The 25965-nt window shown below is 42.1% G+C and overlaps 1 protein-coding gene across 1 annotated transcript; it reads right to left on the bottom strand.

Annotated features, from left to right (window-relative positions):
- Positions 1 to 14399: 14399 nt before the first annotated feature.
- On the bottom strand, positions 14400 to 20521 carry LOC110502965 (delta-like protein D). The gene is made up of 11 exons (XM_021581314.2): positions 19994 to 20521; positions 19579 to 19869; positions 18884 to 18944; positions 18529 to 18786; positions 17489 to 17549; positions 17239 to 17369; positions 16826 to 16995; positions 16409 to 16625; positions 15464 to 16289; positions 15227 to 15353; positions 14400 to 15101 (listed from the first exon to the last, which is right to left on the bottom strand). The coding sequence occupies exons 1-11, from the start codon at positions 20045 to 20047 to the stop codon at positions 15096 to 15098; spliced, it is 2202 nt and encodes a 733-aa protein (XP_021436989.2). The 5' UTR covers positions 20048 to 20521; the 3' UTR covers positions 14400 to 15095.
- Between the last annotated feature and the right edge of the window lie 5444 nt (positions 20522 to 25965).

Genomic DNA, 25965 nt, shown 5'->3' with positions numbered 1-25965 from the left:
AAAATAAATAAAATATAGTACAGTAGGGTATGTAAACATTATTCAGTATAAAGTGGCATTGTTTAAAGTGACTTTATTACATAACATTTTTTAATTAATAAAGTGGCTAGAGATTTGTGTCAGTATGTTGGCAGCACACACTCAATGTTAGTGATGGCTGTTTAACAGTGATGGCCTTGAGATAGAAGCTGTTTTTCAGTCTCTCGTTCCCAGCTTTGATGCACCTATACCGACATTGCCTTCTGGATGATAGCGGGGTGAACAGGCAGTGGCTCGGGTGGTTGTTGTCCTTGATGATCTTTTTGGCCTTCCTGTGACATCGGGTGTGTAGGTGTCCTGGAGGGCAGGTAGTTTGCCCCCGGTGATGCATTGTGCAGACCTCACTACCCTCTGGAGAGCCTTACGGTTGTGGGCGGAGCAGTTGCCGTACCAGGCGGTGATACAGTCCGACAGGATGCTCTCGATTGTGCATCTGTAGAGGTTTCTTCAGCCTCCTGAGGTTGAAGAGGCACTGTTGCGCCTTCTTCACCACGCTGTCTGTGTGGGTGGACCATTTCAGTTTGTCCGTGATGTGTACGCAGAGGAACTTAAAATGTTCCACCTTCACCACTACTGTCCCGTCGATGTGGATAGGGGTGCTCCCTCTGCTGTTTCTTGAAGTCCACAATCATCTCCTTTGTTTTGTTGACATTGAGTGTGAGGTTATTTTCCTGACACCACACTCCAAGGGCCCTCACCTACTCCCTGTAGGCCGTCTCATCATTGTTGGTAATCAAGCCTACCACTGAAGTGTCGTCTGAAAACTTGATGATTGAGTTGGAGGAGGGGATGGCCACGCAGTCATGGGTGAACAGGGAGTACAGGAGAGGGCTGAAAACGCACCCTTGTGGGGCCCCAGTGTTGAGGATCAGCGGGGTGGAGATTTTGTTTCCTACCCTCAGCACCTGGGGGCGTCCCGAGAGAAAGTCCAGGACCCAGTTGCACAGGGCGGGGTCAAGACCCAGGGTCTCGAGCTTAATGACGAGTTTGGAGGGTACTATGGTGTTAAATGCTGAGCTGTAGTCGATGAACAGCATTCTTACCTAGGTATTCCTCTTGTCCAGATGGGTTAGGGAAGTGTGCAGTGTGATTGCGTCGTCTGTGGACCTATTGGGGCGGTAAGTAAATTGGAGTGGGTCTAGGGTGTCAGGTAGGGTGGAAGTGATCTGATCCTTGACTAGTCTCTCAAAGCACTTCATGATGGCAGAAGTGAGTGCTACGGGGCGATAGTCATTTAGCTCAGTTACCTTAGCTTTCTTGGGAACAGGAACAAAGGTGGCCCTCTTGAAGCATGTGGGAACAGCAGATTGGGATAGGGATTGATTGAATATGTCAATAAACACACCAGCCAGCTGGTCTGCGCATGCTTTGAGGACACGGCTAGGAATGCAGTCTGGGCCGACAGTCTTGCGAGGGTTAACACATTTAAATGTTTTACTCTCGTTGGCTGCGGTGAAGGAGAGCCCGCAAGTTTTGGTAGCGGGCCGTGTCGGTGGCACTGTATTGTCCTCAAAGCAAGCAAATAAGTTGTTTAGTTTGTCTGGGATTAAGACATTGGGGTCCGCGATGGGGCTGGTTTTGTTTTTGTAGTCCATGATTAACTGTAGACCCTGCCACATACTTCTCGTGTCTGAGCCGTTGAATTGCGACTCTACTTTGTCTCTATACTGACGCTTAGCTTGTTTGATTGCCTTGCGGAGGGAATAGCTACACTGTTTGTATTCGGTCATGTTTCCGGTCGCCTTGCCCTGATTAAAAGCAGTGGTTCGCTCATTCAGTTTTGCTCGAATGCTGCCATCAATCCACAGTTTCTGGTTGGGGAAGGTTTTAATATTTGTCGTGGGTACAACATCACCGATGCACTTGCTAATAAACTCACTTATTTTACCTCACGTTAGTCTCATTCCCAACGTTGTAAATGGTTGGTTATCTGCACAAACCCAGTCTTCACTATGAGTCATCCATACAGGACATCAATTGTCTTAAATCATTTATTTATTACTAACTAAGTAATTCACAGAAATGCATAAACAAACAAACATGGTAAATGTGGTTACATGAAATGATAGGAAAATGTGCCCTAGTGGGCTGAACCGGCATGACGGCTTGTTAGACAAAGGGGCAATGGGGGGTCGACTAAGAAGTCACAACAGAGTTAATTATAACAATTAAAATGCTAATCCTTTACACATGAACGCTCACTCATTCGGGAACAATTTCAATCAATATATATATTTACGCTCAGTGTCGTCTTGATCGCTGGTGAAAAGTTTGTGTCTTTCGTAGAATTGTCCGTCTCTCACCCTCTCTCTATCTGTCTTGGTTAGAGGGGATAGTTCAAAGTGACACTCGTTATAGGATGGATGTTTCGGCGGTTGTCGTTCTTCGCGTTCAATGATACCGAATTCATAGCTGCAGACTAGTAATTAATATCAAAGACTTGTTCTCATTCTGTCGGTATCGATAGTCTAAGAGTTTAACCACGTGGTATGGTTAAAAGATTCAGCAATCTTTTACAACCTTTGTCCCCCTCCTAATGGAGAAAAACATGGTCTGGTGATAATTTCTCAAAGTTGAGTTTTATTCGGAATGGCAGAAAAGGGCTGTCCCAGGATGTCTGACCCTCACTGGGCTCAGGGGCGGTCCTCTGATTTAGTTCAAATCCAATTCCCTTTTTGAGTTTTCCTTCATTAAACAGTCCAAAATCACATTGCAAAATTGTGTAAACAGTATCATACTCACTCATTCATCTTATACAACAATTAGATGTAAACCTTATATCTGGGGCTATTATATGAACAGCGTTATGGTAATGTGGCCACACCGTCTCCCATGAGCTTCCCAAGTTATGACAAACGGACCAGTTCGTAGCTGGATTCTTCACCGATCGTTTACACTTTCTCCGGAACATGAAATGTGTTCGTACCTCAAGTCCTGTGAGGTGGATTTCCTTTGTCTCCATGAAAAACTACTCTCTATAACTGTGTGTCCATGAGGTCTTCTCAGGAATTTACGACCTCTGACCACAGCAGCCTAGTTGCTTTACTCAAAGAGGCCAACGTCATGACAATATCCATTTAGCTACATTTACCCTGCAGTTGACAAATGTATCCATTTAGCTACATTAACCCTGCAACTGACAAATGTATCCATTTAGCTACATTTACACTGCAACTGACAAATGTATCCATTTAGCTACATTTACCCTGCAACTGACAAATGTATCCATTTAGCTACATTTACCCTGCAACTGACAAATGTATCCATTTAGCTGCATTTACCCTGCAACTGACAAATGTATCCATTTAGCTACATTTACCCTGCAACTGACAAATGTATCCATTTAGCTACATTTACACTGCAACTGACAAATGTATCCATTTAGCTACATTTACCCTGCAACTGACAAATGTATCCATTTAGCTACATTTACCCTGCAACTGACAAATGTATCCATTTAGCTACATGTACACTGCAACTGACAAATGTATCCATTTAGCTACATGTACACTGCAACTGACAAATGTATCCATTTAGCTACATTTACCCTGCAACTGACAAATGTATCCATTTAGCTACATTTACCTTGCAACTGACAAATGTATCCATTTAGCTACATGTACACTGCAACTGACAAATGTATCCATTTAGCTACATTTACCCTGCAACTGACAAATGTATCCATTTAGCTACATTTACACTGAATTTTTTGACAAATGTATCCATTTGGCTAAATTTACCCTGCAGATTTGACAAATGTATCCATTTCGCTAAATTTACCCTGCAGCTTTGACAAATGTGTCCATTCAGCTACATTTACCCTGCAACTTTGACAAATAAGTAACATTTACACTGCAACTTTGAAAAATGTATCCATTTGGCTACATTTACCCTTAAACTTTGACAAATGTATCCATTTGACTACATTTAACCTGCCACATTGACAAATGTATCCATTTAGCTACATTTACCCTGCATTTTAGAAAAAGGTATCCATTGAGCTACATTTACCCTGCAACTTTGACAAAAGTATCAATTTTGCTTTACAAATTCTACAAATGTATCAATTTAGCTACATTTACCCTGAAACTTAGAAAAATGTATCCATTTTTCTATATTTATATCCTTCCTGTTTGGCCCTGTCCGGGGGTGTCATCGGATGGGGCCACAGTGTCTCCTGACCCCTCCTGTCTCAGCCTCCAGTATTTATGCTGCAGTAGTTTATGTGTCGGGGGGCTAGGGTCAGTTTGTTATATCTGGAGTACTTCTCCTGTCCTATCCGGTGTCCTGTGTGAATTTAAGTATGCTCTCTCTAATTCTCTCTTTCTCTCTTTCTCTCTTTCTTTCTCTCTCTCGGAGGACCTGAGCCCTAGGACCATGCCTGACATGATGACTCCTTGCTGTCCCCAGTCCACCTGGCCGTGCTGCTGCTCCAGTTTCAACTGTTCTGCCTGTGATTATTATTATTTGACCATGCTGGTAATTTATGAACATTTGAACATCTTGGCCATGTTCTGTTATAATCTCCACCCGGCACAGCCAGAAGAGGACTGGCCACCCCACATAGCCTGGTTCCTCTCTAGGTTTCTTCCTAGGTTTTGACCTTTCTAGGGAGTTTTTCCTAGCCACCGTGCTTAAACACCTGCATTGCTTGCTGTTTGGGGATTTAGGCTGGGTTTCTGTACAGCACTGTGAGATATCAGCTGATGTACGAAGGGCTATATAAATACATTTGATTTGATTTGATTTGATATTTACCCTGCAACTTTGACCAATGTATCCATGTAGCTAAATTTAAAATGCAACTTTGACAATGTATCAATTTAACTACAGTTGCTATTTAGCTACATTTACCCTGCAATTTTGACAAATGTCTCCATTTAGCGACATTTACCCTGCAACTTTGACAAATGTATCAATTTAACTACATTTACCCTGCAAATTCAACAAATGTATCCATTTCGCTACATTTACCCTGTAACTTTGACAAATGTATCCATTTAGGTACATTTACCCTGCAACTTTGACAAATGTATCAATTTAACTACATTTACCCTGCAAATTCAACAAATGTATCCATTTCGCTACATTTACCCTGCAACTTTGACAAATGTATCCATTTGGCTACAATTACCCTGCAGATTTGACAAATTTATCCATTTGGCTACATTTACCCTGCAACTTTGACAAATGTATCCATTTGGCTACAATTACCCTGCAGATTTGACAAATGTATCCATTTGGCTATATTTACCCTGCAACTTTTACAAATGTATCCATTTGGCAAAATTTACCCTGCAGATTTGACAAATGTATCCATTTGGTGACATTTTTTCTGCAAATTTTAGAAATGTGTCTATTTAGCTACATTTACCCTGAAACTTCGACAAACGTATCAAATAAACAACATTTACCCTGAAACTTCGACAAACGTATCAAATAAACAACATTTACCCTGAAACTTCGACAAACGTATCAAATAAACAACATTTACCCTGAAACTTCGACAAACGTATCAAATAAACAACATTTACCCTGAAACTTCGACAAACGTATCAAATAAACAACATTTACCCTGAAACTTAGAAAAATATATCTGTTCTGCTACATTTACCCTCTGTCACGTTCTGTCCTTTATTTCCTATGTTTTGTCTTTATTTAGTATGGTCAGGGCGTGAGTTGGGGTGGGCAGTCTATGTGTGTTTTTCTATGTTGGGGTTTTGAGTTCAGCCTAGTATGGTTCTCAATCAGAGGCAGGTGTCGTTAGTTGTCTCTGATTGAGAATCATACTTAGGTAGCCTAGGTTTCACTTTTGAGTGGTGGGTGTTTGTTTCCGTGTGAGTGTTTGTTGCCACACGGTACTGTTTTGGTTTAGTTCGTTTCTCGTTCATTGTTTTGTAGTGTTCAGTTTAAGTCTTTAAATAAACATTATGGACACTTACCACGCTGCGCATTGGTCCTCCGATACTTCTCGCTACTCCTCCTCAGAAGAGGAGGAAGAATGCCCTTACACCCTGGAACTTTGACAAATATATCCATTTAACTACATTTGCTATTTAGCTACATTTACCCTGCAACTTCGACAAACGTATCAAATAAGCAACATTTACCCTGCAGATTTGACAAATGTATCCATTTCGCTACCTTTACCCTGCAGCTTTGACAAATGTGTCCATTTAGCTACATTTACCCTGCAATTTAGAAAAAAATGTATCTATTTAGCTATAATTACTCTGCAACTTTGACAAATGTATACATTTAGTGACATTTTCCCTGCAACTGACAAATGTATCCATTTAGCTACATTTACACTGCAACTGACAAATGTATCCATTTAGCTACATTTACCCTGCAACTGACAAATGTATCCATTTAGCTACATTTACCCTGCAACTGAGAAATATATCCATTTAGCTACATTTACCCTGCAACTGACAAATGTATCCATTTAGCTACATTTACACTGCAACTGACAAATGTATCCATTTAGCTACGTTTACCCTGCAACTGACAAATGTATCAATTTCGCTACATTTGCTTTGCAAATTCTACAAATGTATCCATTTAGCTACATTTATCCTGCAACTTTGACCAATGTATCCATTTAGCTACATTTACCCTGAAACTTTGACAAATGTATCCATTTGGCCACATTTACCCTGAAACTTTGACCAATGTATCTATTTAAAAACATTTACCCTGCAACTTGACAAATGTTTCAATTTAGCTATGTTTACCATGCAGCATTGAAAAAAAAGTGTATCCATTTAGCTACATTTACCCTGCAAATTCAACAAATGCATCAATTTAGCTACATTTACCCTGACACTTTGACAAATGTATCCATTTAGCTACATTTATCCTGCAACTTTGACCAAGGTAAGCGTTTATTTACACTGCAACTTTGACAAATTCATCCATTTAGCTACATTTAACCTGAAACTTTAACAAATGTGTCCATTTAGCTAAATTTAACCTGCAACTTTTTGACAAATGTATCCATTTAGCTACATTTACACTGCAACTTTGACAAATGTATTCATTTAGCTACATTTACCCTGAAACTTTAACAAATGTGTCCATTTAGCTAAATTTAACCTGCAACTTTTTGACAAATGTACCATTTAGCTACATTTACCCTGCAACTGACAAATTTATCCATTTAGCTACATTTACCCTGCAACTGATAAATGTATCCATTTAGCTACATTTACCCTGCAACTGACAAATGTATCCATTTAGCTACATTTACCCTGCAGCTTTGACAAATGTGTCCATTTAGCTACATTTACCCTGCAATTTAGAAAAAAATGTATCTATTTAGCTATAATTACTCTGCAACTTTGACAAATGTATACATTTAGTGACATTTTCCCTGCAACTTTGACAAATGTATCCATTTAACTACATTTACCCTGAAACTTTGACAAATGTATCAATTTAACTACATTTACCCTGCAACTTTGACAAATGTATCAATTTTGCTACATTTGCCCTGAAAATTCTAAAAATGTATCAATTTAGCTACATTTAACCTGAAACTTAGAAAAATGTATCCATTTTGCTACATTTACCCTGAAACTTTGACCAATGTATCCATGTAGCTATATTTACCCAACAACTTTGACAAATGTATCAATTTAACTACATTTGCTATTTAGCTACATTTACCCTGCAAATTTGACCAATGTATCCATGTAGCTATATTTACCCAACAACTTTGACAAATGTATCAATTTAACTACATTTGCTATTTAGCTACATTTACCCTGCAAATTTGACCAATGTATCCATGTAGCTATATTTACCCAACAACTTTGACAAATGTATCAATTTAACTACATTTGCTATTTAGATACATTTACCCTGCAGCTCTGACAAATGTGTCCATTTAGCTACATTTACCCTGCAATTTAGAAAAATGTTTCCATTTAGCTACATTTACACTACAGCTTTGACAAATATGTCCAATTAAATAAATTTAACCTGCAACATTGACAAATGTATCCATTTAGCTACATTTAACCTGCATTTTAGAAAAAGGTATCTATTTAGCTACAATTACTCTGCAATTTTGACAAATGTATCCATTTAGATATAATTTACCCTGCAACTTTGACAAAAGTAATCTTTTAGCTACATTTACCCTGAAAATTTGACAAATGTATCAATTTCGCTACATTTGCTTTGCAAATTCTACAAATGTATCCATTTAGCTACATTTATCCTGCAACTTTGACCAAGGTAAGCGTTTATTTACACTGCAACTTTGACAAATTCATCCATTTAGCTACATTTAACCTGAAACTTTAACAAATGTGTCCATTTAGCTAAATTTAACCTGCAACTTTTTGACAAATGTATCCATTTAGCTACCTTTACCCTGCAACTTTGACAAATGTATTAATTTAGCTACATTTACCCTGAAACTTTAACAAATGTGTCCATTTAGCTAAATTTTACCTGCAACTTTTTGACAAATGTATCCATTTAGCTACATTTACCCTGAACATTTGACAAATGTATCCATTTGGCTACATTTACCCTGAAATTTGGACAAATTTATCCATTTAGCTACATTTATACTGCAGCTTTGACAAATGTATCCATTTAGCTACATTTACCCTGCAGTTTTGACAAATGTATCCATTTGGCTACATTTACCCTGTAACTTTGACAAATGTATTCATTTAGCTACAATTACCCTGAAAATTTGACAAATGTATCCATTTGGCTACATTTACCCTGAAATTTGGACAAATGTATCCATTTAGCTACATTTACACTGCAGTTTTGACAAATGTATCCATTTGGCTACATTTACCCTGCAACATTGACAAATGTATCCATGTGTATCCCAAAAAAGTTGTTCCTTTTTCTTCATTATCATGTATCTAATTTATTTAACTTCAGAAGCTTGTCCATTACCAACTATTTCATCACTACTCAGAGTAGTACTCCTCATTCCTTTGCATAATATCCTCTCGGTTTGCATAATAACTTTATTTAGAGATGCCTTCAGTTTAGCCCCCGGTCTACAGTGAATGGAGCATGGAGTGGTCTGTTTAAAACCTCTTTAAAAGGATCCGCCCCTTTAATTTTTTGTTGTTGCCTGAAATGACATAACCAACTCTAACTGCCTGTAGCTCAGAACCTGATGCAGGGATAAGCATAGTCTTTTGAAAGGAAACACTTTGAAGTTTATGGAAATGTGAACTGAATGGGGCAGCAGGTAGCCTAGTGGTTAGAGCGTTGGGCCAGTAACCGAAAGGTTGCAAGTTCTGCCCCTGATCAAGGCAGTTAAACCACTGTTCCTAGGCTGTCATTCTAAATAAATATTTGTTCTAAACTGACTTGCTTAGTTAAGTAAAAAATGTAAGAGAATATAACACATTAGATCTGGTAAAAAGATAATACCATCATCTTTGAAATGCAAGAGAAAAGCCATATTGTATTATTCCAGCCCAGGCTCAATTGAGATTTATGCCACTAGATGACAGCAGTGTATTTGCAAAGTCTTAGACTTATCCAATGACTCATTGCATTTCTGTTCAACATTTTGTATCATGACTGCCCAAGTTTTTCTAATTGGTTTATTAGTAACTTTACAAGTTCATAACTGTGCACTCTCCTCAAACAATAGCATGGTATTATTTCATTGTAATAGCTACTGTAAATTGGACAGTGCAGTTAGATTAACATGAATTTAAGCTTTCTGCCAATATCAGATATGTCTATGTCCTGGTAAATTTTCTTGTTACTTTCAACCTCATGCTAATCGCATTAGCCTACGTTAGCTCAACCGTCCCGCGGGGGACCCACCGATCCTGTAGAGGTTGTGTGCGGCGTGGGGATTGGTCGAGAGTGTTGTGGCAACAGTATTCCCCTTTCTGGAGATGTGTGTGATGACACGCTGCCTTTTAAACCTACCACTTCCCTTTGTGTCCTTTCCATTGTCCTGCACGAAACAGTTTTGTTTCCCAAGACTTCACTGGCACAACCCTAAATCCTAACCTAGCCCATCGAATGAGATCTAAGGCTCCAGGTTGCAGTGGTAGAAAGTGGGGTGGTGCCGCATTGTAGGGAATGACAGGTGACCTATACATGAACAAAGGATGGCTCATTGTTGAACCAATGATCCCCTTTCTTCTTCCATATTCCCCTCTTTCCACAATCTGTCAAAATTGTACTTGCCATTGAGCCGGCTCATCACCGGATCCCCGGGATCGTCCCTTTGGTCGGTGTCCTGCAGCAGGAGCCGCACGTCTGTCACACGTGCTCCCTCTCCGGCCTCTAGGACACCAGGCTGCTCGTTATGGCGCACACCTGTCACCATCGTTACGCGCACCTGCGCCTCATCAGACTCACCTGGACTCCATCACTTCCCTGATAACCTTCCCTATATATGTCATTCCCTTTGGTTCCTTCCCCAGGCGTTCCAGTTTCCTGTCTTTGTGTTGTTCGTGTTTTGTTCATTTGTCAATTAAATTATGCACTCCCAGAACTTGCTTTCCGACTCCCAGTGCACTCGTTACAGCAGTTTTGCAACAGAAAACAATACAGAAAACAATACACGCACACATTTGGCATCCCACCATATTCCAAACATATAGTAAATCCTAAGGATGAATGCACTACCAATAGCTGAAAATCAGAATGTTACACAAGAAGTATGCATTACACCCATTACATTGTGAGAATTGCATTGCAAATGCATTTATAAGCATGAATAGGTACGTTTTTTTTAAAGTACCATGAGCCATTATGATTATTATTATGTAAATGGTTATTTTGTAACTATGTAATGCATTAGACAGATTTATAGTGGTTGTACATTTATACAGGCTGTTAGATTACAGACATTTTAAATTTAGGAAACAGAACATTTAGCAAGAGAATGAATCTTTAGTCAAAAACAAAACTTAATTTTAAACATTTTGAATATTAAGATCTCAATGTTATAGTTTAGTGTAATTCCAAACATAAATGCAAGTAAATCAGACTTTTTGACAATCCTTTATTTCATGCTTATCAAAGCGTTTCAAAGTTCTTCATTCAAAACATTCTGGCATATTGGCATTAATCGGTGACCTTTGTTTGATTATTGACACAAAACTGGAGAAAAAAAATACACTGCTCAAAAAAATAAAGGGAACACTTAAACAACACAATGTAACTCCAAGTCAATCACACTTCTGTGAAATCAAACTGTCCACTTAGGAAGCAACACTGATTGACAATAAATTCCACATGCTGTTGTGCAAATGGAATAGACAACAGGTGGAAATTATAGGCAATTAGCAAGACACCCCCAATAAAGGAGTGGTTCTGCAGGTGGTGACCACAGACCACTTCTCAGTTCCTATGCTTCCTGGCTGATGTTTTGGTCACTTTTGAATGCTGGTGGTGCTTTCACTCTAGTGGTAGCATGAGGCGTCTACAACCCACACAAGTGGCTCAGGGAGTGCAGCTCATCCAGGATGGCACATCAATGCGAGCTTTGGCAAGAAGGTTTGCTGTGTCTGTCAGCGTAGTGTCCAGAGCATGGAGGCGCTACCAGGAGACAGGCCAGTACATCAGGAGATGTGGAGGGGGCCGTAGGAGGGCCACAACCCAGCAGCAGGACCGCTACCTCCGCCTTTGTGCAAGGAGGAGCAGGAGGAGCACTGCCAGAGCCCTGCAAAATGACCTCCAGCAGGCCACAAATGTGCATGTGTCTGCTCAAACGGTCAGAAACAGACTCCATGAGGGTGGTATGAGGGCCCGACGTCCACAGGTGGGGGTTGTGCTTACAGCCCAACACCGTGCAGGACATTTGGCATTTGCCAGAGAACACCAAGATTGGCAAATTCGCCACTGGCGCCCTGTGCTCTTCACAGATGAAAGCAGGTTCACACTGAGCACGTGACAGACGTGACAGAGTCTGGAGACGCCGTGGAGAACGTTCTGCTGCCTGCAACATCCTCCAGCATGACCGGTTTGGCGGTGGGTCAGTCATGGTGTGGGGTGGCATTTCTTTGAGGGGCCGCACAGCCCTCCATGTGCTCGCCAGAGGTAGCCTGACTGCCATTAGGTACCGAGATGAGATCCTCAGACCCCTTGTGAGACCATATGCTGGTGCGGTTGGCCCTGGGTTCCTCCTAATGCAAGACAATGCTAGACCTCATGTGGCTGGAGTGTGTCAGCAGTTCCTGCAAGAGGAAAGCATTGATGCTATGGACTGGCCCGCCCGTTCCCCAGACCTGAATCCAATTGAGCACATCTGGGACATCATGTCTCGCTCCATCCACCAACGCCACGTTGCACCATAGACTGTCCAGGAGTTGGCGGATGCTTTGGTCCAGGTCTGGGAGGAGATCCCTCAGGAGGCCATCCGCCACCTCATCAGGAGCATGCCCAGGCATTGTAGGGAGGTCATACAGGCACGTTGAGGCCACACACACTACTGAGCCTCATTTTGACTTGTTTTAAGGATATTACATCAAAGTTGGATCAGCCTGTAGTGTGGTTTTCCACTTTAATTTTGAGTGTGACTCCAAATCCAGACCTCAATGGGTTGATAAATTTGATTTCCATTGATAATTTTTGTGTGATTTTGTTGTCAGCACATTCAACTATGTAAAGAAAAAAGTATTTAATAAGAATATTTCATTCATTCAGATCTAGGATGTGTTATTTTAGTGTTCCCTTTATTTTTTTGAGCAGTGTATTTAAAAAAAAGATATTCCCCATCAGACAGAGCCGTGGAAGAGGACTACACTGAATGAAGAAACAAAGGGTTGCTTTTACCTGTCTCCTGGTATTTGTGTGACTGAAAAAGGTTAAGTTAAAAGCTAAGCATGGTATGTGAAAACAACTGTCCAACAAATACTTTTCACTGGTCCCTATTGGAGCCACTTTATTCACGCTGCATTTACAGGGCAATCAGTCCCACCGCTCCTCTCTGGCTGGCTGTAAAACAAAGTTAAACAGTGGGTTTGTGCCCATAGGCGACGTTGTTGCCGGTGATGTCTGGTGAGGACCTACAAGCCCTCAGTCCAGCCTCTCTCAGCCTATTGTGGACAGTCTGAGCACAGATGGAGGGATTGTGTGTTCCTGGTGTAACTCGAGCAGTTGTTGTTGCCATCCTGTACCTGTCCCGCAGTTGTGATGTTCAGATGTACCGATCCTGTGCAGGTGTTGTTACACGTGGTCTGCAACTGCTGTCTGTCCTGTCTCCCTGTAGCGCTGTATTAGGCGTCTCACAGTACGGACATCGCAATTTATTGCCCTGGCCACATCTGCAGTCCTCATGCCTCCTTGCAGCATGCCTAAGGCACGTTCATGCAGACGAGCAGGGATCCTGGGCATCTTTCTTTTGGTGTTTTTCAGAGTCAGTAGAAAGGCCTCTTTAGTGTCCTATGTTTTCATACCTGTGACCTTAATTGCCTACCGTCTGTAAGCTGTTAGTGTCTTAACCACCGTTCCACAGGTGCATGTTCATTAATTGTTTGTGGTTCATTGAACTATGGGAACTAAGTATGGGAAACAGTGTTTAAACCCTTTACAATGAAGATCTGTGAAGTTAATTGGATTTTTAAGAATTATCTTTGAAAAAACAGGGTTCTGAAAAAGGGACATTTCCTTTTTTGCTGAGTTTATGAACATAAACATGACAACTCTGGATCAGCATTCTATGAACATTAATATAACAACTCTGGATGCTTGGCTCTGTTGTGCTTCTACAGTGGTACAGTATAATGCATTTGCCTCATGCACCCCAACTCTGGAATGGGGTGTCTCTCCATCTGGACAGCTGCAGGTCAATGTAGTTTTCAGCTGTCCACTTCTTACTCAATGCTTCAAAGAGTGATTGTGAAGACAGTCGTACAGTACATATGGTAACAATGTTTGTTTTTCCTGCCTTCATATAGGTTTCTAACCATTTGTCATGCTGGTTTTGGATTCTCATTGTGTAAGGACCAAATTAGTCTTTGATGAGTACGAAGTGCAAGTTGCTTATAGGCTACCATCTAGCCTTACTAAATGACATTGACTAAGGTTTTTATAAAGTTGGAAAACACTGACCAGATTATTTTCCAGGGGTGGAAATTTTCCAGAAGGTTCTTTCTTCCTAAAAAGAAATTGCCAACAAGATGAGGGTAGTAATTTGTGATTACTGGTTGTGCCTTTGTGTCAGTTAGTGAGGTCCCTCAGGGAGACAGTTGCATCAGGCCAAGAATTCTCAGTTTGCAGTAAGACTACATACAGAATTTAGGGTGAAACATTGCATGCATTTATGTCAAAGAGAAATCACTCTAATATTCAATGTTGGATGTTTTGCGTGACATGTTATGTAGGTGGATAATCACAAAATATGCTATTATTTCATACATTATTTATTTTTGAAAAATATTTAGTTGATTTTCTTAATGGGCAACAGTGATAAAACAATTCCAATAGCTTCTGTACAATGCTTCTTAAATACATTTTTTGTTGGAAAACAAAGTCACATTGACCTGAACTGCCTTATATACATTAGACATAAATTATATCAAAATGAAATCTACAAATGCACAAACAAATGGAACACATAACACAATTAAATTAAAAGAATACATCTTTGAAAAAACACAGTATGTTTACACATTTAAAGGCAGTATTTTCCCATCTTAAAACTAATTCAGAAGACTGCCTCAAAGGCTTTACAAATACACACTGCAGTCGGTGCATACTCCTTATACACAGTAATTAACTCAAATGTGTATGTTTAAATACGTATTAAAAAGCAACCCTCCATAGTGCAATGAGGTACAACTGTCAGTGCAACAAATCCATATTACGCACGTTCCTGGGAAACATAAGTTGTGAGAGCACGGACCAGTGTGGTCCAACATCCTTTATCTGCAGCCACTGAGCTTACTTCAGTTGAGAACCAGCTCATTCTGAATATCACTGTCAATGTCTTAGTCTCACAGCAGCAGTCACACGAAGGGAAACCTTCCCCCTGGGTTTGAGCAGCATTCACCAGAGTAAAACCTCCAGTAGAGAAGACGAGCTACAGCTCAGCTGTGGTGTTACACCTGGGGAAGACAACAGGCAAAGATGCTTTAGTTTCAGAGTATTTGGCTATTCGCAAACCAGTGAAAACTAAATATGCAAACTGCAAAGAGATATCATTAGCAGTGAAAAAGGGAAATCAACTCACCTCAGTTGCAATGATACATTCATCTTTCTCGTCTGATATGACGTAGACTGACTGGTACTTTGTGTCATTGCACATCGACGCTTCGTTGCATGTCGACTCCTCTGGACGTTTCTGTTCTGAGGCGTCACTGAGAACACAAGAAAAATAAATACATTAACATCAACATTCACTCGTCAGACAAGCATGACTACTCCCATATGTGGCACATCATTTATATCTAAATGTGTAGATATTCACCTCAAACGTTTTCTTCGTTTCTCTTCAAACTCACTGTCAGAACAAAAAGATTCAGAATCATTTGATTCGGAACCCTTTGCGTCACTCTTTTCTTGGTCCTCTTTCGACACATCTTCTGGCTTTAGCTCATGCACCAGATTATAATCTGTTGACGAGCATCGGGACTTGTGGCCATTCTGCTCTCCTCCAGCATTGTCCGAGTGAAAGTCCACTTTCTTATTGGTGTTCTTGACCCCTGTCGTGCCGATCACGCTGACAGATAGGTCCTTGTCAGGCCGTTGACAGTTGTTGGCCAGGTTGTTCATGGTCTCACTCTCACTGTGGGTGTCTCCATGCTGACTCCTCTGCTGCACCTTGACCCGGATGTAAACCACCAGCACGGCACAGGCCACCAGCAGCAGCAGCGCCAGGATAATCCCAGCACACACTGCGGTCCAGGGGAATGTGCCTTGGTCCTCTTCAGAGTATCTCTTACCAGCTCCTTCCACCCCGGGTTGGCCCTGGGGGTGCTCCGGCAGGAGGAACTGGCAGTTATGGCCACCGTAGCCTGGCACACAGGCGCACACATAGCGATTATACCTCTCGTGGCAGGTGGCTCCGTTGTGGCAGGGATTGTGCTCACATTTTCTGATGGTCGAGCTGCAGTTCTTGCCGGTGTATCCAGGTGGGCAGGTGCAGGTGTAATCGTTCATGCCATCCAAGCATGTGCCACCGTTCTGGCAGGGGTAGTTGGCGCACTCGTCAATGTTGTCCTCGCAGTTGGCTCCGGAGAAGCCCTCAGGGCACTGGCACATGTAGGAGTTCACAAGGTCCATACACTGGGCACCTGGAGACATTAAAAAGACATGTTAAACCATCTGTTCCAGTATTAATTCATGTCCTCAGACTTTCAATATAAAGGTTAAACTGGTAAACACAGAACTGGAGAACTTTGTTTCAGCTTACCGTTGGAGCATGGGTTGGAGGCGCAGTGGTCGATCTTCTTCTCACAGTTGAATCCGGCATAGCCGAGAGGACACTGGCAGTAGTATCCTCCCTCTGGGTTGTCAGCACAGCGTCCGCCGTTAAAGCAAGGCCCATCGGCACAGGTCATGGCACTGAGCTCACAGCTGTTGCCATAGAAGCCTGGGGGGCAGGCACATGTGTATGTGTTTTCTAAATCCTGTCAGAGGTGAGACAAAGCACTTGCTAAGCAAAAGGTACAACTCGTTAATGACTTGTTATTAATTTGTTATGCTACATTCACCATGAGGAATGCCTGCCAGCTCTAGCATAACAGTACCACACACTATGTGACACTATATCACTGAGAAATAATTTCTAATGTAACTAATGAGGGGAAGCTCAGAAAAAAATACTTACAGTGCAGCTTCCCCCATTTTGGCAGGGGTTGTCGGAACATTCATTAACCTCAATCTCACAGCTGGCCCCAGTGAAGCCAGGTTTACAGGAGCAGGTGTAGCTACCCTGGCCAGTATTGGTACAAGTGGCTCCATTCATGCAGGGCTTGTGGTGTGTGCAGTAGTTGAGATCTGAAACAGACAATGGCACATGTGGATTAGTCTTCTGAGAGTTAATGTACAGTGATATCCAGGATGTTTTTTGACTTGTTTTAAGGCCAAGATGTGCCCTATTCTCTGAACCTGATTGGTATGGTGGCTTAGATAACATAGTGGGGATACTGTATGTCATCTCAACACCAGCACAGTCTGGATCTGGTGGAGAAGGACAGATGAGCACTAGTCAGTTGCATATGGGTGATAAAGAGAACTTACCTTGGTTGCAGAAGAGGCCACCCCACCCCTCCAGGCAGCTACACTGCCACGGCTGCTGGCAGGTGCCATGAAGACACCCTGGATAGCGAATGCAGTCATCACAGTAACGCCCACTGAAGCCAACTCTACACCTGTAACCACACACAATGCTCATGGTTAGATATCTGGCATATATGAAACTATACCAAACAGTGATCCTGTTGATTGGTGTTAAACCCAGAGAGAAGATGGACAAATCACTGGGACTTACTTGCATTCACCAGGCTTGTCACAGAACCCGTGCTCCTCGCCACAACCAGGAAGACAGATTGCTGCAATGAGATAGACCATCACAAGTGAATCACGGGAATCTAACTCATTGGAACATGTGTTTATACCAGCAGAGCTTATTTTCAGATGGGCCCTTTCAGTAAACACTGGTTAATTAATTTCAGTAGGCTGGTGGCCCCATTAGCCGTTACCTAGAAAATACGCCCCACTCGTCACCAGGGGGACCAATATTCTGCTTAACACAGTTTCTGCCTATACAAAGGCTTATTTTTCAGCTAACTATGGGACAGAAGGGTTAGGGTTAACCATAACTATGGGACAGTAGTCCCTTTTTTCTTTCTGCTTATACAGCCCCTTCCCTTAATGTCCCTGAGTCTGTGCAGATACAATGTGGACAGCCGGTGTACGTGGTGCCAGTGCAGGACAGCCGGTGTACGTGGTGCCAGTGCAGGACAGCCGGTGTACGTGGTGCCAGTGCAGGACAGCCGGTGTACGTGGTGCCAGTGCAGGACAGCCGGTGTACGTAGAGTCAGTGCAGGACAGCCGGTGTACGTAGAGTCAGTGCAGGACAGCCGGTGTACGTAGAGTCAGTGCAGGACAGCCGGTGTACGTGGTGCCAGTGCAGGACAGCCGGTGTACGTGGTGCCAGTGCAGGACAGCCGGTGTACGTGGTGCCAGTGCAGGACAGCTGGTGTACATTGTCTACTCTCACTCAGCAGCTGCCCGCTTCCAACAATACCTCACTAAGCCAATCAACGACAAGTGCACTGACAAGTAGCCAATCAGGCATTACATTTAATCTATGGCTTGCGTGTGAATATTCTGTTAACTTCTCTTATTTAAAATTTGCCTAAACAGTGCAACCCACATTTTTGATAAGTGAAACTATTTGGTAATAACGCACAATTTCTTCTGACTTATGACTGCAAATGAATCACATTCATTCTTTTGGAAAAGAAAAACAGAACAACAAAAGTTAGTATGGGCAAAGCAGAAGTAAGGAGGACGCAGCCTACTTACGTTCTGTGCAGTAGGTTCCCTTCCATCCTGAGTTGCAGATGATCTCGCCACGGTCCCCACAGGTGAAGTGACCGAAGGCATCATCTCGTGGACGGCAGAAAACAGAACAACCCTCCCCATAGTAATGCTCATCACAAACAAATCGGTAGGAGTACTTCAGCTCTGTTCTTCCACTAGTCTGTAAATCAGAGGACCACTTATCGCCCACTGTCAGATGCTTCTGAGTGGTGAAGCGACTGATCAGACCTTCAGGGTTATCTGAAAATTGTGAATACAGGAATTAGTACTTATATCCCTATAAATATTTACAATTAATCATTTTGTTTGGTGACCTGTTGCCCTGTATCGAATTTACCTGTTGAAAGATCATCGTCAGAATCCGTGTGTAGGGCCTCAATGATGAGAGAGAATGTCCCCTGTTGAAAAAAAAGAAGAAACAATTATAATAATGAACAACTGTGCCAACGGGTTAGAAGGTGCTGAGGCCCCACAGGGCTGTTAGGTCTGATAGAGGTGAGCCACCGTTAGGCTTCCGTTAGGCCTGATAGAGGTGCGCCACCGTTAGGCCTGATAGAGGTGCGCCACCGTTAGGCCTGATAGAGGTGCGCCACCGTTAGGCCTGATAGAGGTGCGCCACCGTTAGGCCTGATAGAGGTGCGCCACCGTTAGGCCTGATAGAGGTGCGCCACCGTTAGGCCTGATAGAGGTGCGCCACCGTTAGGCTTCTGTTAGGCCTGATAGAGGTGAGCCACTGTTAGGCTTCTGTTAGGCCTGATAGAGGTGAGCCACCTTTAAGCTTCAAACTTAAATTCCACCACTTCCCTATTTACTTGAAGTTGCATGCAGAGATGCCAATTATACTCCCAACTATGAGGATGTGAACTTTCCCACCCTGATAGCATTTGTTTAACGTGCCTTAGTCCACCTGTCCTGGGATATGCTACATTTCACTATGACCATTAATGACATTGGCAAAGCCCCATAAGTGGTGAACCTTGAGCATTCTGACCATGATTGTATAATTTGACAAAGCTGTGTTTAAATACTCACCGGCCACGTGAATCCAAAAGAAAACGGAATAGGGTTGGCGAATGCTTCTGCAGTTGTTTCAGGCACTTGGAAGGAGTTTGATCCGAGGACAGGAGTCATCGCACCACCATAGGTACAAGGGGGTTCCGGTGATACATTAACTTGATAATGCTTCAAGCAGATTCTAAAAAACGTTTTGCATTCACACTTCTGAATCACAGAGGCTCCTTTGCAGCAGTTTGTATTGCCTGTCACTCCTTTCTTGTTGAGAAACTCTTGCAACTTCAACTCGAAAACCCCTGAACAAAAACCCTGTAAAAACACAATTAAAATATGAAGGTTGTATTCTATTATGTTTTTGATATGTAGCCTACACATGACTAATGAATACACTTAAATTACAAATCAATTCAAAAGAGAGTCAAATTCGCAATACCTGGCATATCAAGACACAAAGGATGACAGCTATCGCAAGCGACTGGCGTCCCATTGTGCTGAGGATATTCAATAAATAGTCAAATGTCCACGAGACAGGGCAATTGATGTATAACCCAGCTCAGAAAATCATCGAGAAAGCTATTTTCCGTAATCAAAAGTCCCACTTAAAAATCCGTACGGTCTACAGACGTCTTGAATGGAACTGTTTATCTCGATGCTTCTCAGTGTGACTTCATGAACAAAGTTTACAATACAATGTAATCCTCAATCCCAACGAAAAAATTGGGAATGAACTCGAAATTCCGTGCCAAGGTGTTAATACCAATCCAGTTATTAGATATTGCAGTTCAGCACAGCTTCAGACTTGAGGGTGCAAATGAGACAACCCAGTTTTAAGGCTGCTTGTGTTTTGTTTATTTCCCCTTGTTTGACAATGATATAAAAAAAAAATGTACTGATCCAAAACACTTCCCCAAGGCTTTCTCGGATCTTCGCCCTTTGTAACTATGCGTGTGTCTGACGTCCCGGCCAGCCTGCCGCCAGTTATATACAGACTGCGCTGCTACGGTAATGAGATGCAAATGAGCTAGTCTACTCCCCAATCTGTCTCGAGCTGTCACAAAGGGACACTTTTCAAAACCTCCCTCTCAAAATATCGCAAAATGGTCATTGAGCTGTAAAATGTACAACCCTTCCCCATGGCACAAAACAAAACATTTTCATTTAGATTCCAACCAAATTTTCACGTCAAGAATCATTTACATCTCTCTCTGATATAAACCTCAAATTACATCACATAACATATCCGCATTGTAAAACCCATGTAGGCTACGGAATGCTCCAAATAGGCCTACATCTTCCACGCTTACTCCAATGTAAAACTATTTTTCATTCTTTAGCTTTTCAACATCCCGCTTTTATCCTAAACTTAACTTTTTATTTCATTTTTTTGTATTATTGTTAAAGTGTGCCCACATAAACTGTTTATTCACACAATAACAATTAATGTATTTAATCACAATATAAAACTAACGGTCAACATGAATTTACATTTAATCAAAATGGAAAATCAATAACTTAGAAATAGGTTTTCACATAACTCTTGGAAAATCTTGCCAAAAACCAAAGGATATTATCTTGATATAATTCAATGAAATCTACAAAAACATGTACTTTTATTGTTTAAATTATGAGTTTTGACAACTTTACACATCAACAGGTCAAGTGGATGCTTTTTTCTTGTTTTTTTTTACAATTGTAAATATTGTGTTGACTTTAGGCATATATGTATAGATTTAACATTTTACATTCTTGTACGCTGAGCAGTAAAAACTGAGCTGGTGGGTCGTTCGCATGGCTGTCATTAAGGCACTTTGTTATTGTGCGGACCGAGGGAAAGAATACGTTTCTTCTTTGTTGCTCTCAGCTGTATGGTAATTCAGGCAGCAGCACCTGCTCTCTCCACAATGTACTAGGGAGAAAGTGCTCCCCTCGGCGCACGCTGCCGTCCCTACAACAATGTCCTCAGTTTAAAGAAAAACGCGTTGTTTGCTATTCCAGAAAAAAAGTCAACAGTATTTTGGTTATTTCAATATTAGCCAACAACAGAGATTTTTAAACTAGCCTATAACATTTGGTAAACTGTCCAATCTTTTTCATTGGTGAAACTTTTAGAAACACATTTGTGTCCTGTGAAAGAGGACATCATTTGTGCTGGTGGCTCTAAGCTGATTGCTCTGCCTCTCTGGTGACACTGAGACTGTCTGTGTGTGTGTGTGTGTGTGTGTGTGTGTGTGTGTGTGTGTGTGTGTTTGTGAGGGTGGGTCGGGTGGTCTTAATTAGGACGCTAATTGAAACGGAATTTCATTTTTTGGCGGGTGGCAGCAACGACATTTGAATTTTTGAGCGGCGTTCCAAAACAAGACAAGCATTGATCCCATGCGCAATTACGCAACGTTTTTCCTCGTGTGTTTTAGTCTACTCTTGGGTTTACTAAAACATTGTGTGTAGTCGATGTAATGTCTGAGTGATGTTTTTATGTTTAGAATCATTATAATGGTCAAGATATGACGCTTCCAAATGTGGAATAGGCGGAGAGAGAACATTTCAACACTATGACTAATACAATTATGCATGTGTTTACATGGACATATGTATTCGAAGATCCGTGTTGTATTTAACCAGTTGATTCTTCAGTACACTCAATGCAGTAATCCGAAGGATGTGACTATGTTTTTACAGGCTTTTGCTCTGTACGTAATTCCGCGTGCTTGAGGTTTACGCGATCACCTCTTCTCCCAACCCTTCTATCAACATATAGGCAGGCCTACGCTGCACTATCAGGCATTTATTTTATTGACGTGTCATTCATTTATCGATTATGGCAGCAAAGCATAACTGAAAGGCATGGTGAAATCCTTCAGAATCATGATCATTACACGTATTATTTTCAAACGAAATGTATGGCTCGAGATTCTGTTTTGGCTAAATCAAGCATAAAGATTCTTCTTCGAACTCCCCCTTCATTCTGAAGGTGGACTATGGGGAGACTGTTTAACTTAAGTGTTTCTATAAGGGGCTGTTGTACTTTAACTCCTGCCCACCAGTAGCTCCATTGAACAAAAGAGAGACTCGAGGTCTGACTATTCATCTTTTCTTTGCGCTTTAATTTTCATTGATTTTGAATACAAGGGGAAGCCCTTGGGGATTTTATCTGAAGGACACGACACGCCTTTAGACGCGGACAGCCTCCCAAGCCAACCATCTGCTCCACACCAAATGGCGTTTTCCCCCCAACCTCAACTGCATGTCTCTGCGTTTCTGTACATATTGCACAATCTTCATCCAAATTGGACTGGAAGCATGTTAAAGAGACTGCAACGGTATGATGCTGACCATATGGTTAGTTCAACATGTAAGTTTTTCGGATAGATTGCTCGTGGGAAACATAAACACTGTGAACATCACACCATAACGACCAGATAGATAGCAACTCAGGCGTATAGCCTACGTTACCATTCACTAAAATTCTACCTAATTTTAAGTAGCCTACCGCGGTATGCGCAATTGTTCATTTTGAATAATATTCAAAGTCATCAATATTATGACCTGCTGTTACAACTGTCTTGAATAAATATGTTATTAGTTGAACAACAGACACCAGTGAACATAACGTACATGTCTAGCTTTTTGCTTTGCCAAATAGACACGCAGGCCATCGTTTCTCTCAGTGATATAACTGGACTGGAGTTCAGACAGAGGACGGAGTTTGCGCGCTGAATCTCCACGCAGATTTATTTTAGGACAATGAGTTTCTCTTCGGCATCCTGTGTGATGCTGCAAAGTAATTGTGCTGATTACAATTATAAAGAATCTGTCGCGTGGCTCAAATGCCTGCCTCCAGATGATGGATATCAGCAGTGCAGCCTCACCACATGACGACAGAAACTCGATAGCAAATCATCTGCTCGCTTTGGCCCTGCCCCTATTTTAATGACAATACCAGTGTGATTACCTGTGATCCTATGAACGAGACGAGATTCATTTGTCTTCAAGAAGTCCGATTACTCCGGCCAGCTGCTCTGTGAGTGAACAAGGACCCATTTCAAAGAGGCCGTTCTTTGTGCCCTGTATGTTGTTGGGGTCAAGGGGGGATATTGGAGTAACTTTGCGTGTGTGTGCGCGCGTGCGCGTATTTGTGTGCATTCTTCAGGACGGGGTTTACTGCTGAGCCTCTAGAATTCTTTAGCAGAGTGGAAGGCAGTCGCGTGCTTAATGGAGAACATCTGCTTCTGTTTTGGGTGTCTTTTTCCTTGTGTGTCAAGCTTGGGTCCTAGAGGGGGTTGGAAAATATCAATAAAAAGTTATAGGTGATCAAACGGCAATAACAAGAAGAAGGCCATATGCTTTCCTATAGGCATAATATTCTAATCCCTGATTCATTGGATTAGACCCATAGCCTAAAGTAGGCTGGAAAATGTCTAATTCACTCCATTAAATTAGCAGGAAATATTGTTGAGAATAATTTTGTATGCTCCAGCCTTTTTTGATTCGGAGTAGCTGCTGAGGTGAATTCTTTGGAACCCTCTTCCCAATAACTAAAGGCCTGAAGTGTCTGGAATGTGCAAGATTGCTTTAGCACAGATTGGCAGATTCTTTTCATGTAAGAGTTTTTTTTAGCGAACTTCATCCCTACCCCCATTAAACCACCTTCACTATTTCACCTTGGGGATGAGCTCCAGTGCTAGGATACCATCAGACCGTCATTATGAGCCCCTCACCCCCAATTCCAGAGCAAGGCAATCTGAATTACTGCACAACGCCATCCCACTGAATGGAGGATTTAACGGGGCGGTGCCCCTTTAGAATGGCTCCCCAGGTCCCTGGGAGCATCTGCCCAGAGATGACCAGATGTAGGCACCTGTGGTGACAGCCTGCATATGCTCCCAACCTATTCACACTTTTCTAGTCACGGCCACAATAGAAGATTAAGCTTTGTGTGCACAGTATTATAACTCCTGGATCATCTATTTCTCAACAGCAGTAGGCTGAAATCTACTTTTTATTAGGCCTAGTTAACCAACTTCACTATTGAACTCTTTCTCCAACTTTATTTTCAAACGTTCAACAAATTATTAGGGTATGAAGTGTGACAACTTTTAGGCTATTTAGCAGCCAACCCGAGTCATAGCCTAGGCCCTAGGCTTAGTCCTGATTATTACACAGTTCAAACATTCTGTTGCATTAGCTAGACTACGTCTCCCCGAAAAGCATGGCCAGAGAGTCACACTCAGTGCGCTTTGAAACTATTTTTCTGAATATTCTGTGAGCATTATACCTATTTATTATTAGTAGTTATTAATTCACTTACATGACATACATTGACTGGTATGAGCCAGTGTATTGTATTGCTCCTAGCCACTATTTAAAACATATTTCATTTGTCTTTGTATGAGTTGGTATAAAAGGCTTGCAGTATTTCATGGAGAAATGTTGTCCAGAAACCTGTGGACCTCAGGGAGATGGCATTGCAGCATGTGTGTGTGCAGGACAGCACACTGGGCAGCAGCACCACTCCTCCTACACTGGTGGTGGATGGCATGGCCTGTCTGAGGGACTGGTATGGTGGCCAATGGAAAGAGTTAATGCATTGCCTGGAGGAGTTTGTGGGTGCCTTCACGAATGCAGGTATCTGACTTGTGTTTTTCTTTGACTGGGTAGTGGAAGAAGGCGAACAGGCAGAGTTGGTGAAACATCAATTGAGGGTCAACGAGAAGGTTGCCAGGGTGTTCCACCATTTAAAGTGCCATCATCAACAGCCTGGCCGGTAGCTGTTCTGCCTCCCCTCAGGGCTGGCCACCTTATCTCGCTTTGCCCTCAAGTCTCTAGGCCAGGAAACCTGGTTCTCTGCCCGCGAGGACGACTATGAGATCGCCAGCTTTGCCCTCCGTCACAACTGTAGGGCATCCTGGGATGACACAGACTTCATAATCTTTGGCTCAGTCCCCTATCTGTCTGTGAGTCAGCTGAGTCTAGACACCATGACCACATGCTGATTTCCAGAGACAAACTGTCCCACGCCCTCCAGCACCCTCTGCTCGCGTGTCTCCTTTGTAATGATGAGAGCAGTAGATGCAGCGGCCACGTAGTGATGCACTGGCAGCTCACAGGACATCCACAACCTCCACAAGGTTAGAAAATGTATGCTGTATCAGATTCCATCAGTAACAACAATCTGTCCAGAGTGGGAACCCATGGTGTTAACTCTGCCTCTAACAGAATGAGAGGTTCTGGACAAAGGAATACAGTACTATCTACTGAAGAAGAGCTGCTTGTGTGTTTACAGCAGCGTTTCCCAAACTCGGTCCTCGGGACCCCAAGAGTTGTACGTTTCATTTTTTGCCCTAACACTACACAGCTGATTCAAATTATCAAAGCTTGATGATTAGTTGATTATTACAAGCAGCTGTG

Source organism: Oncorhynchus mykiss, chromosome 23, assembly GCF_013265735.2.
Source record: "Oncorhynchus mykiss isolate Arlee chromosome 23, USDA_OmykA_1.1, whole genome shotgun sequence".
Taxonomy (NCBI): Eukaryota; Metazoa; Chordata; class Actinopteri; order Salmoniformes; family Salmonidae; genus Oncorhynchus; species Oncorhynchus mykiss.
The sequence above is the reverse complement of the archived record's forward strand: the minus strand, read 5'-3'. Positions and strand labels throughout refer to the sequence as shown.

Excerpts from the sequence above, each read along its gene's own strand:
- LOC110502965 (XM_021581314.2), bottom strand. The coding sequence starts at position 20,047 with ATGGGACGCCAGTCGCTTGCGATAGCTGTCATCCTTTGTGTCTTGATA. Across the intron at positions 17,550-18,528 it reads GGGAACCTACTGCACAGAAC|CAATCTGTCTTCCTGGTTGT; the intron begins GTAAGTAGGCTG and ends ATCTCATTGCAG. Across the intron at positions 17,370-17,488 it reads GACAAGCCTGGTGAATGCAA|GTGTAGAGTTGGCTTCAGTG; the intron begins GTAAGTCCCAGT and ends GTGTGGTTACAG.